Source organism: Pteronotus mesoamericanus, unplaced genomic scaffold (assembly GCF_021234165.1).
Source record: "Pteronotus mesoamericanus isolate MK-2021 breed Mesoamerican mustached bat unplaced genomic scaffold, CSHL_Meso_final contig_657, whole genome shotgun sequence".
In the NCBI taxonomy this organism is placed as follows: Eukaryota; Metazoa; Chordata; class Mammalia; order Chiroptera; family Mormoopidae; genus Pteronotus; species Pteronotus mesoamericanus.
In genome coordinates, this window is record NW_026555229.1 from 7,195,204 (window position 1) to 7,207,081 (window position 11,878).

Below are 11,878 nucleotides of genomic sequence, written 5' to 3' on the forward strand. Positions count from 1 at the left end.
CTTCTAACTTAACAATGCTCTTTACCTGGAATGTCCTAAGCCATGCCTCACTTAGCTTCTTTACTCCCATTTCTCTGCCTCTCAGAGGAAACATGTAAGAGAGATCTCTGGCCCCTCCGCCCTCACGTAGGCCTCTCCCCTGGGGACTGAGCTGGCTCTCTGATGGAGGGCGGGCTCTGTGCCTTCTACTGCAGCCCCTTGGCCACTGCCTGGTGCACAACACATGCAGGGACGTCCTCATGCTTCTGGGCAGAAAGGATATCTTCTCTAGAAGCCATGAGATTTTCCTCACCAGGAAGGAACGTCCCTATTATTATCATCTTTTAAAGCAAACCAATGGGAAAAGGCGGCTGAAGCGGGTGAGCACTGACCTGAGGAGCCGGTGCTGATTCCAGGGTGCAGAGTAGGGGAGCAGGACGCCATGTTGTTGGGAACTCCAAAGACTGCAGAGGGGGGGAAGGCTGATGAGAGGGATGTCCAGCCCGGAAGTGGGGGTGCCATTGCAGCTCCAGAAGAAACACCAGCATTGCATTTGTATATTTTGTTAAATTTGTTGTTAGGAAAATCTTAGGCTCTTTCTGGTGTGCCTTAGAATGTAGCCAAGGGGTGGTCATAGGTTGGTCATGTCTCGTGTGGACAGTGGCTCTGGCCAAAGCCCCACTTGTTAGTGACCATTTTACAGAACAGGAACTTGAAACCCAGAGAAGTTAAATGACCTGCTCAGGATCACACAGTCCACACGAACTGAAACTAGGTTCCTTGCATCTGTTGTCATGTTCTCTCCCATTGCATTTTTTCTGATGCTCTGTGTAATATAGTTCTTTTTATAGGAGACCCACCAGAAGAAACACCCTCAGGGGTGGCCAACCTTTTGGCATCTCTGGGCCACACTGGAAGAAGAAGAGTTGTCTTGGGCCACACGTTAAGTCCAAAAACACTAACAAAAACTGATGAGCGAAAAAAAGGTCCGTGCATAATTTTCGTGGTATCTGCCACCACAGATAAGCAAAAGAGTCCTCACACAATAACCCTAATTATGCGTTAGCAATTTCGATAATCTTATAAAATCATTGAGCAGGTCCCAAGTTTGTGATCACTAATATAGAAAATGTACATATCTAAGTAATAAACTAAGTAATGTTTTAAGTAAATTTATGATTTTGTGTTGGGCTGCACTCATAGCCACACTAGGTCACATGCGGCCTGGGGGCCAAGGATTGGACACCCCTGCCTTAGAGATTGAACTGAACCTAAGTTCCAGTGGAAACACCTTGGGATGTTTGGCCACTGGAAGGCCCCTAGGAAGCTGTGGGGATGGTGAACGCCAGCAGGGTCATTCAGCGCCAGGTAAAAGTGAGGTGGGCCGGGGGTGGGGGGGGATGTGCACTGCGTGTCACATACCCGATCCTGCAGAATAGGCGTTGGTGTTGAGGAGGGACGAGCTGTGGGTTGTCATGTTGTTGTGATAGGTCCCCATGGAGGACCCCGCCGGCAAGGTGGAGGACCACATGTGGGAGGGAAGGTTGGCATCCAGGATGGTTGTGTCGTAGGTGCCAGACACTGAGAACAGACAGATAGACAGACATACCCCAGTGAGAGACAAAGCAGCACTCTGTGCTGGGGCGACACAGTTGGCTCGGTTTGCTGGGACTTTTCCTGGTTTAGCCCTGAAGGTCTCACATCCCAGCAACGTCCAGGGCAAACCAGGGCCGTTAGTCATCCCACTTCTGTCTCAGGCCCTGGGGCAGGGGCAACCTCGATCTCTTGGCTTAGAAATTCTTGCTGGCTCTTGAAGCCTAAAGCAGGTAACTTTTACTACGAGGTTGCCCATTTCTCCTAAGTCCCTCTCCCCACCTCCTGTCCCCACCAATGTTCTCACTCTGTCTGTTCCTGTCTCCACCTTCAAGAGTGCCAGGGAGCAGTGCATGAGGTCCCACAGCGAATGCTGGGGGCGGGATTCCAGGCACACAGCCAGCACTGGTAGGAAGCCATCGCTTCCAGGGCCGCACCACATGGATGGCAGCCTTTTCTGGGTCAACTCTCCTTGCCAATGAGACCCAGGGGGCACTCTGCCTCCAAGAGGGGGTTTTGGTGCTTCTTCAAATCTGAGGCTGATTCTGCCTATTCCTTATATGAGGTGGAGCTAGCCACACAGGTCATAACGTGCTCTGAGGTTTTGGCTTTGTATTCAAAAACAAACAGAAGATCACAATCTCAGGGTCTGTTTTTTTCCAGTAGCAAATGACGGGAAAGCTTCTTTTCTCACCTTCTCCCTAAGGATCTTCTCATTCCTCTGTGTGCCTCCTCCAGAACCTACTTACACCTACCTGGTAGGCACATGAAAAATTAGTGCTGAACAACATTCACCTGACCTTAACTGAGATCTCTCAGGTTATCTGACTCCCCCCAGAGGCCCTCACCGCCATGAGGGCAGTGCCCGTGTCTACCTTGTTCATGGCCTTTCCTCAGTGCCTGGTGCTTGGCATGGAGGAGGCGTATACGAAACATTCACTGAACAAATGAATTAAAACACAAAGTCTTCATCTGGGGAGCCTGGCCAGCACATTCCCAGGAGATGTCAAGAGTCTCTAGGATGTAGAGCCCGACCGCAGTGCGCCATGGGATGGCTGACCAGGCAGGCGTAAGAGGGGCACAGCCCACATTTTCATGCTGCATAAGGGGCAGTGGTTGGCCATAGCCGGAAAGGCCTGCCAGGGTATGGTCGAGTTCCTGGGCCAGGACAAATGTGCCACCTTGTTCCCTTCCCTTCATGGCAGCCCTGGGCCGTGGGGCTTACCTGAATGGGAGCTCGCTGTCACGGTTTTGGTCTCCACAGTGCCTTTCTTAGGGATGGGGAGTGTGTTGGAGGAATTCCGGGTGGGGCTCACACTTGCCGATCGACTCCCCTTGAGCAAACGTTTCACTTCATCCAATTCTGTCCCTGTAAAAGAATCCTCGCATTTTTCATTGGTCCCAGGATTCTTTCCAGAGTCCAAGTGCAGTGGGAGTCACATTTATGGCATTCTGAATATGAGGGAGGGTGGCCTCTGCTTCACATGCTGGGACATTTTTGGTTAGTCTTATAACTTTTGCATTTTTCAATTTATAGCACTTATTAACCTGGCACTTTGTAATATTAACGGCCTCATAAATATAGTGCCTCTACAAGGAGGTCAAAGTTGTCGGTAGATATTTTATAATTATACCTTGTCAGACACCACAGGGGCAATTCTGTGGCTGGAAGACCCTGTGGCTCGAAGATACTGTCATCCTGGATCAAGGGAAATTTATACCTAGGGCAGTTAGAGAACCAGGCCCCCTGAGACAAGTGGTTCAATAGTGATTTCAACCCCTGCACAGGACACCTCAGGTGTCAGGCCCCTGACCTTGTGTGCCCTGCAGTGTCAAAGGGATTTGTGCCCCGACCTCCTAAACTTTATGCTGCTTTGTGTGAGTTAATGTCAAGTCTGTCTGGCTGAAATTATTTGTAGTGGGGTGATATGGTAGAGCAGACTCCCTGTACCTTCCACCTGGCATACAGGAGAGGAGGGAGGGAGGAGGGAAGCCTGGTGCAGGGGCAATGCACAAGAGGAGACGAAGAGATTTGCAGACAACACATGCTGCAGGACTGCTGGGGGCCCCTCTGCTGAGACGCGTATCCTTTGGACTCAGCAACTGTAAGCCTGGAAGGGCTCAGGGGAGACAGAGTCCTTGGGCCTACGGTGAGACCCCACGACCCCAGGCACGGAGGGAGCTCTTTCGGCAAGTGCCCATCTCTGATTCCTGAGCCACCCACCCAGCTCTTTCTCCTCCTACTCTTTGTACTTGGCTCCCGTCCTGATAGTGGGGCTCATGTCCAAATGTCAAATAACCTTTCACAAGAACAACAGAAATGTGACACAGTCAGCAGACTGAGACGGGGGAATCCCTGACATTTGAGATCTAGTTAAAACTCTCACACACTACTTCTGGCCTTCCCTGATCTTAACACTCCCATTAGGTCTCCTTCTGCTGCTTTCCCTTCAGCCACACTGAGCATTTCTCCAGGGTCCCATCATCTGTTCCTCAAACGTCTCTGCCCGCTCGCCCCGTGGAGACTAACTGGTCGACCCTTCAGCCTCCCTTCAAGTGACACTAACCCAGGAAGGCTTCCCAGGATCCCTGCTCCCCCGACTCCCTGAGCTGTCATGGTTGGCTGTTGACTCTCTCCCCATCACTTTGTGAAGTACGAAACAGGAGGGACTGCCACTGACCCAGTGCCTTACCCCTGGCACCAAGCCAAGGGTGCCAGTCACCGAAGGTCCTTAGAGACATTCACTGATTGAGAGACTGAACACACACACACACACACACACACACACACACACACACACACACACACACACACAGCCCTGGATTCCTGGGTCCTTTCTTTTCAGCAAGGTGGTGACCACTTACATCGGGTAGATGGAGACGCACTCTGCAGTCGAACTCGGATTTCACTCTCTGTACAAAGGAAGATGAGGAGAAGGCTGTGAATGGAGGGACTCAGGAACCAGTGCCTGGCACTGAGACCTCTGTGTCCTGGGAGCAGGAAACCTAGGTATACCCAGGATGAGTACTGCTCAGAAGGAGATGTTCTGTCCCTACACCCTGACCTGCCCACCGCACACCTCCAGCCCCTTGGAGATGTTCTGATGAAACCCCAGGCCGAACAGCATGGCTCCATCACAATCATCAATGACCGCCCCCTTTCCAATTTCCCAATTTCCAGAACCAAGCTTCTCTCCTGCCTCCAGGGTCTCTCAGGCAATAGTAAGAGAGTTCTACAACCTATAGTGTTTACTTAGCCATTTTGGCATCTTCAGAAATGGAAAGTGCATAGTTTAATGTTATTAGCTTCAGGTGGAAGACTGGTATCTTTCAACTCTCAGCCCAAAGCTGTGGGTGGTTGGCATGTTCCTAACTTTCCAAGCCACTGGTGCAGTGAGCCCTGTAGGAAGTCTAGGCTGGTCCTCGAGAACTCCCGAAGCCTGGGAATGGTTCTGCCTTTCTCACGGGCCTGACGCTTGCTCCTCACCAGATTCATCAAGGGCAGCTTTCTCTGGGACCACGTTTCCCTTCTACAGCCTTATCCATGGGCAGGTGTGGGGAGTACAAAACTGCCACAGAGCCCTTTGGCCCCTGGAATAATTGGAAAGAAAGGGGCTTTTGCTCAGTTTTGATGCATAAAGGCAATCACAGCACATCTTGTTAGAGTCAACCAGGAGATGCGAAGGGAAACAAGATGTAGCGCCAGCACCTCACACGATCCACAGCAGAACCAACTATTGCCCAGGTGGTTACCATGTATCTTCATTCCTGCCTCATGTGCTTATTAGATTGCCCTCATATCTACCCTTCCCATCCTGGTAGAGCCAGCAAAAGATTCCCAGGATACTGTAGGCTCCTAGAGGGCAGAGCTGTGCCTTACTCATTCTTCTGCACTCCTCCTATTTCCTGGCTCAAGGCTGGACACACATTAGATGCTCAGAAAATACTTGTTGAACAAACTGAATCCAACTCAGAGATAGAGCTCACCTCTTGTTTGGCTCCGTCCTCTGGTTGAAGAAGATGCTGAGAAACAAAGAAAAGTTATCTTAAGCACATATAAGAGGTGGCATGCTAAATATTTTTTTCACATGGGGATAGATCTATGTGGGCTGGGGAGCAGTTTGTTTTCACAGTATGTTTTTCCCGGATAGGGCTCCTTAGGGCTAGAGGATGCTCGATAAATGATGAGCACATGGCCAAAAGGCAGACAAAGCTTTGCAAGGCCCCAGTGCACTTAGGGTGTTAAGTTAGCTGAGGTAATCCATTTAGGAGCATGATCCACCTGGACTGCCTGACTACACACTGATCAAATGTATCAAAAGAGAACCAGGTCTTTCCTTTATTTATTTATTTATTTATTGGTTAGAGATTACCATGGTTTTCCCACTGAAAGTAAATAAGTAAAACTATAACCACTGTACAATCAATGACCAAGTCGTCAATTCATATGCATGGTGAGAATCCGAGAACGTGGATGAAAGACTTAAGGCCAAGGGAAGACGCTTGGGTTTCACTTGGCATAACACGTGCCCCTTTGAAGCCGCTATGGTAGAAGTTGCTTGGCCCTAGGGTTTATCTGTCCATGCCTGAGCCTTGTATAAGTAGCTTGTTATTTCTGTAGCCTCATGAGCAAAGGCTATGACGGCAAGGTAATGTGGCTGACAGCCCCCTTAAATGTTTCAGGATAAAACGCAAAAGAAAAACAGGTCAGCAGAGGTTAAACTCTTAGAAGAAACCTTGAACTCATGATGTTCCCTCCCCACTGCACCCGAGGCACTTTCCTGGTGCCTCCTTTGACCATTTCTTCAGAAAATAAGGGAAGGACATACCTATTTCTTTTCGAGGGTACTCGGGAGAAGAGTTGCCACTGGAGCTCCCTGAGAAGAGGATAAAACACTCAGCCCCTCCAGCTCCTCCAGCCCTCCCCCACTGCCACCCGCCTAGTCCCAGCCAAGTTTTCCCTTCCCTGGACAAGTGAGCTTGTCCAACCTCTTTCCTCCCTATTTTTCCTGCACATGGCTTTCCAGAATGCTACCCCTGCACCTCCAATATGATCAACTCTTTTGTTAAAAATCGTTGCGGCTTCTCACTCTCTGCAGAGTCAAGTCCAAACATCTGAGCCTAGCACTGATGCTGAGGCTCCCAAGCCCTCTTAGCTAAACCAACCATCACTGCCGCTTGCTGCCTCAGCCCTGCCTCTCCTCCTGTGCTTGCTGGGCTGCTGCTCCCACAGCCTGGAGCTCCTCGTCTGCCCACCTCTGGTATCAAAATCTTACACATCCTGAGGGCCCAGCTCAGATGCCACCTCCCCACTAGACTCTTCCCTGTAGACTCAGCCAGAGAGGATAATCCCCTTACACTTTGCATTATAATTTTTATCTGTTGTTTTAACTTGTCTATTTAGACTATAGGCTCCTTGAAGACAAGCTGCATGTCCGATTCATTTAAGCATCCATCAAGGCGTTCGGTGTGGTGGCAAACACGTAAAATACCACAGGAGGAAGTGACTAAATGAATGAGTGAACGATGGGGTGGGTAGATCACCTAAATCTCCAAGTAACGTGAGTCCTTACAAGAAATGAAGGAATAGTGGAGAGAAATATGAGGGGGCAAAGTCCGTGGGACTGATACCTTCGTATGTTCCATGGCGGGTGATGTGAGCTTTCCTTTCAAAAGTTGAGCCTGGTGAGTTGGGCAGAGTGGAGGCAGGCGAATGAGCCCTCCTGTAACTGGAGGTGGAGGCATTGCCCCGGGTGCTTCCACCTGCAAGCGGAGGAAAGCGTCAGTCCTCACAGCCCTTGAGCAGATTGCCATCTCTTATGTTAACTGAGTACACCAGGCTGCTCATAACGAAAGGGGGCCTATGGAGGGGCTACAGGGCGTCAGCCCTGAGAGGGTCCCCTTCAGCATTCCCTCAGCTGCTCAGGAATGGCAGTGGCATTATTGTTCCTGCCACTCCTCTCCACGCTGGCCACTGGAAGGCGGGGGTCCTTGCTGCACAGGTCTGCCATGAACGGGAACCGAGGGCCTGGCATTTACTCGGAGCACACAGCTGGACAGCCTGGAGCAGAGTCTGGGGTGGAAGGTCCCTCAACAGATGAGAGCAGGTGCCTCTCTTGGTCAGCCTGACCCTTGGCCTGTCCTGGGTCTTCTTTTTTCTGTTTTAAAATGGCTTCACGGGTTATGTGTGTGCTTGTTTTTCCCATTGCCTTGTTTTGTTTTATTTCAGTGTGGAAGCTAACATCAAAGGGCGTTTCATGGGGAACAATGGCCCTGTGTTGGACGCTTGCCCCGTGGAAACTCGGGCAGTGTGGGATCAGATTCCCTGCACACAGTGACCCAATCCTTCAGCTTCTTTAATTGTTGTTCATTCACATTGTAAACCCTCAGAAGTGCATGCCCTTCTCTAAAAGGGATGGCTTCCAGCGAGTGATTCGGTGGAAAAGGGGGCCCCTCCTCATGAAGCCCTCCTTAATTAATTATTGTTATTTATAGTAGGGAAATTATGAAAATTGATCCCATTTTAATGCAGATGATTTGAAAGTCTCGCCTCTCCTGGGTTCTGTGTCATTTGCACAGCATGTTGGGTCATGTGGATGGATGACAGTTTTGTCCCCCTCCTTGCTGGCCTCTCTCCCTGCCTGCTCTTCCCTCGACCCCTCTCACCAGCAGGCACTTACCTGAGTTTAAGTAGCCGCTGCTGCCATGGGTCAGGCTCTGTTTCTCCAGCCGGCTCCCTCCACTGAGAGAGCCCGTTTTAGCATAGCCATTGCTGGTCCCCCCTTCTGCAGAAACAAAGAGCAGGTGATAATTTGTGGGTGGAGCCAGCTCTGAGGGCCCACTCATCCCTTGGCCAGAGGAAGCCTTCCCTGGCTTCTCAACCATGACCCCCTTGGTTTGGCCCCCCTTTCCCATCCATGGTGCAGCTGCCAGGCTCTCATTTCATTTGCTTCTGATACAAATGTCTAGAGCAAATATCCTACCAGATTTAAAAGGAACGTCGTCGGGGGAAGTACAGCAGGTTGTTCGTTAGGAAAATTTAAATGTTAGAAAAGGTAGTGAGTAATGAATAGCTCCTTGAGGCCGGGCCTGGGTTGGGCTTGCTCCTTTCAAAGGCCTGGTCAGTGCCCCAGGTATGGCAGCGCCTAGAAGTGTTGGAGGGACAAGCAACACTCTGTGCTGCTGGTGTTCTGGCCAGCAGCCTGTCATGCTCCAAACTGGGGGGCTGATGGGTGGGATTTCCACACATCCCTCTCTTCTGTGTGCCAGGCTTCCTGGGAGGGCAGGACTTTAGGTCTCAGATCTCCATGCTCGAATCCACTCAACATAAGCACCTCCCCAGGGAAAAGTGGACTCAGACAGAAGCCTCCCTCACTGGTGGTTCCCTGCTCCCACCCCGTGCTCAGGTTGTATAAGAGTTTCAATATTTTAGTGTCCACATCAGGCAAATATATAGAGATTGAAAGAAGATTTGAGACATTCAGGGGCTGGGGAGTGACCGCTAATGGCCATGAGGTTTCTTTCGGGCAGAGTGAAAATGTTTTAAAACTAGATTTGTTGCAAAGAATGCACAACTCTGTACATATACTAACAACCACTGAATTATACACACCAAACTGGTGGGTTTTATGGAATATAAACTGATGTCAATAGAAGTGTAAAGAAGAAAGAGATTTCAGCTATTTTGGGTCTGCTCTCCTGGAGCAGGAGGCCCCTGGGAAAGCCCGCACGCAGAGTCCTTCACACATGACTCGCTGCGAAGAAAGCTCTCGGGACTGTCACTTACTTGGCGGTAAGGATGTAAGTCTTGTAGTTACTGTTTCGGTGATAACTAAAAAAAAAAAGACAAGGGAAAGATGAGATCTCATGTCATGTACTGAAAGCCCTGTATTTTGGCAAAGTCACCTCTCTGTCACAGGTGCACTAAATTAGCTTTGACAGACTTGTATATACTGTGCTGTGAGGTAGGTGATCTGCCTCACTATACATGAAAATACGTGCGAGGACAACGGAGTTTAATTTACCTGGAAAATAAGTTTATGTCCCTTTGGAACCCAAAGGAGGTAGCTATCCAGTGATTTGAAAAAATAAGTTATCTTGATGTCAATGCCATTCGTTTAACAATTAGATCCAGTCCAGGCCTTTGAAGAAGGGCCAGGACCTCAAGTCACTCTCAAGTACTTCACGTCACACTCTTCCTCTGCACTGACCCTTCCAAACGGTCACCCAGTTCAGCTGGGGCCAGTGCATCATGCTGGCTGATTTCACTGTGAAGTGGATAATTACCTCGACTTCTAAAAATGAATTTGGGGTATGAGTATGAGGAGGCGTAGGCAGGAAGCGGGGGTTGGGAAGTAACATTTGGTGTTTGGAGAAATAGGGGATGGATGAACATCAAAGACAGACTTGAAGAAAAAGTCCCTTTGCCTCCCGAAACTGAATTTCTCAAGACTCCAAGTGATGGTGTGTCGATGGAGGTCATAAAAGCTTACAGAGTTGTTTTTCTAAATAACAGAAGAAAAACCTCATGCTTTCCCGAGCCACCCTCTCCCCGCATGGGAAAGGGGATTGATTTCCCAGACCACAGAGGGGCCAGTTTTGTACTCTGACCATGACCCTCACCACTACGTACTCCTGTGTTGGACACAAAGGAGCACCTATCAAGCTTTCTGTGTGTGTGTTGTGCACGCCCAGGTATATGTGTATGCGTGGTGTGCATGTGCACATGCATGTGGTTATGGGGTGGGGCATGAAAGGAGAAAAGGGTGAAAGATGGTGAGGGATTTTTTGTGCCCTTGAAGCCCTGCTGCTCACCACTGCTCGACCTCATGCCAGTCTTACTACCCACCCCCTCGCCCTTTCTTTCTTCAAATTGCATTTCCCTAACGAACTTGGTTGTCCTAGCAGGAACACGGGGTGAGGGATACAGCAGAAACAGCACTCCATGCATAAAAGGAAATGGTTTTTCAGACTAAAGTGGAAACTTGATTCGAATAATAGCTTTGAGCTTTCACTAACCCTCTCAGCACATGGACCTCTGGGATTCTTCAACACATAAAAAGAAAGTATTTCTTAACCTAAAGTTCCAAGTCTGTGGAGCCAGAACTTTTTTTGTTGGAGATATATGAAAGTCACAGGATGAGTGAAAGAGTTAGAGCTGCTGAGGGGACAGTTTAAATGTCTTTGAAGTTATTTAGGCAGTTTCATGAAAGAAATGTGTCTGTTTTCAATTTCCAGTGTAGATTGCAACCATGACATTGTTTTTATTCCAACTTTGTCCCTTCAATAATGGCGATGTTATTGTTTTGGTTTTCTGTTGCCCTGTATCCCTAAATAAGGAAATGGTTAAAAATATAATAGCAAATTCATGCAAGAGAATGTTATGCAACCATTAAAAATGCTGGTTATAAAAAACTATATATCAAATGGAAGTTTTCATCTTCTTTTTTTAAATTTAAGCATTTTATTGTTTATGCTATTATGGCAGTTTTCATCTTTGAAGAAAAAGTAGAACACATTTTGATTACGAGTATGTTAAAATGAAAGTCATTAAAAGGCATCTCACAGGAAGGAACAAGTTCTTTTTAGGAAATACCTTTAAAATGATAGTTTTTTAAAAAACAAAATAACCTGCTAAAAACAAAAACAGAAAAATTAAAAAAACAGAAAAAAAAGATACAGTAGTTTGGTGGAATTAGGGATGAGTTGCCTACTCTTTCCAAATTTTTATTACTTTGATGATAACAGATATTTCATGCTCTTACTTCTTTCAGTGACTTCAGTGCCTTCTCGCTTGTTTTTGTTGGTTACATCCATACCATAGCCACCTGTGGAAAAAGCCAGAAACCGTAAACAACCATGTCTCTTACCTTCACTTTTCAAACGCATAGATTCCTACTATTCAAGCTGAGAACCTGAAACCTGATTCCTGGGATTCAGAGCATAATTCTCTTATGTGCATATTTTTTAATGAGTGATCCTACTTCTTGTATCAGCTAAAATAGAGAGTAATTTAATAGTTCCAATTTAGGTTCTATTCCTTGTACTGAGATCTTATTTTTCAGGATGTATTTGAGCAGGCTGCCTGCCCCCTGCTGGGTTTTAAAGGGCTTACATGGAAGATGTGCTGCCCTGACCTTAGACTGTAAAAACTCCATACTTTGCCAAAGTAACAAATGGCTGAAGGATATCTCTCTGTCAAAGCACTCAGTGCTTTCAGCTAACTCATTTTGATGTATCCCATAATGTTCGGTGTTCTATATGGAGCTCTATGAATATAAAGCATTTATGCTTTATTATTTAAAGT

General features: G+C 48.0%; 1 protein-coding gene across 1 annotated transcript in view; it reads right to left on the bottom strand.

The window, feature by feature from the left end:
* The window catches only part of COL17A1 (collagen type XVII alpha 1 chain), a 41,636-nt gene extending 30,248 nt beyond the window's left edge, over positions 1–11,388 (bottom strand). Inside the window, exons 1-10 of the mRNA XM_054581221.1 lie at positions 11,337–11,388; positions 9,359–9,403; positions 8,253–8,357; positions 7,204–7,335; positions 6,402–6,449; positions 5,560–5,595; positions 4,438–4,485; positions 2,798–2,941; positions 1,402–1,560; positions 372–443 (exon numbers count right to left, since the gene is read on the bottom strand). Coding sequence (XP_054437196.1) covers positions 372–443; positions 1,402–1,560; positions 2,798–2,941; positions 4,438–4,485; positions 5,560–5,595; positions 6,402–6,449; positions 7,204–7,335; positions 8,253–8,357; positions 9,359–9,403; positions 11,337–11,388 — 841 coding nt within the window. The remainder of the gene's footprint in view (positions 1–371; positions 444–1,401; positions 1,561–2,797; positions 2,942–4,437; positions 4,486–5,559; positions 5,596–6,401; positions 6,450–7,203; positions 7,336–8,252; positions 8,358–9,358; positions 9,404–11,336) is intronic.
* Positions 11,389–11,878: the final 490 nt, after the last annotated feature.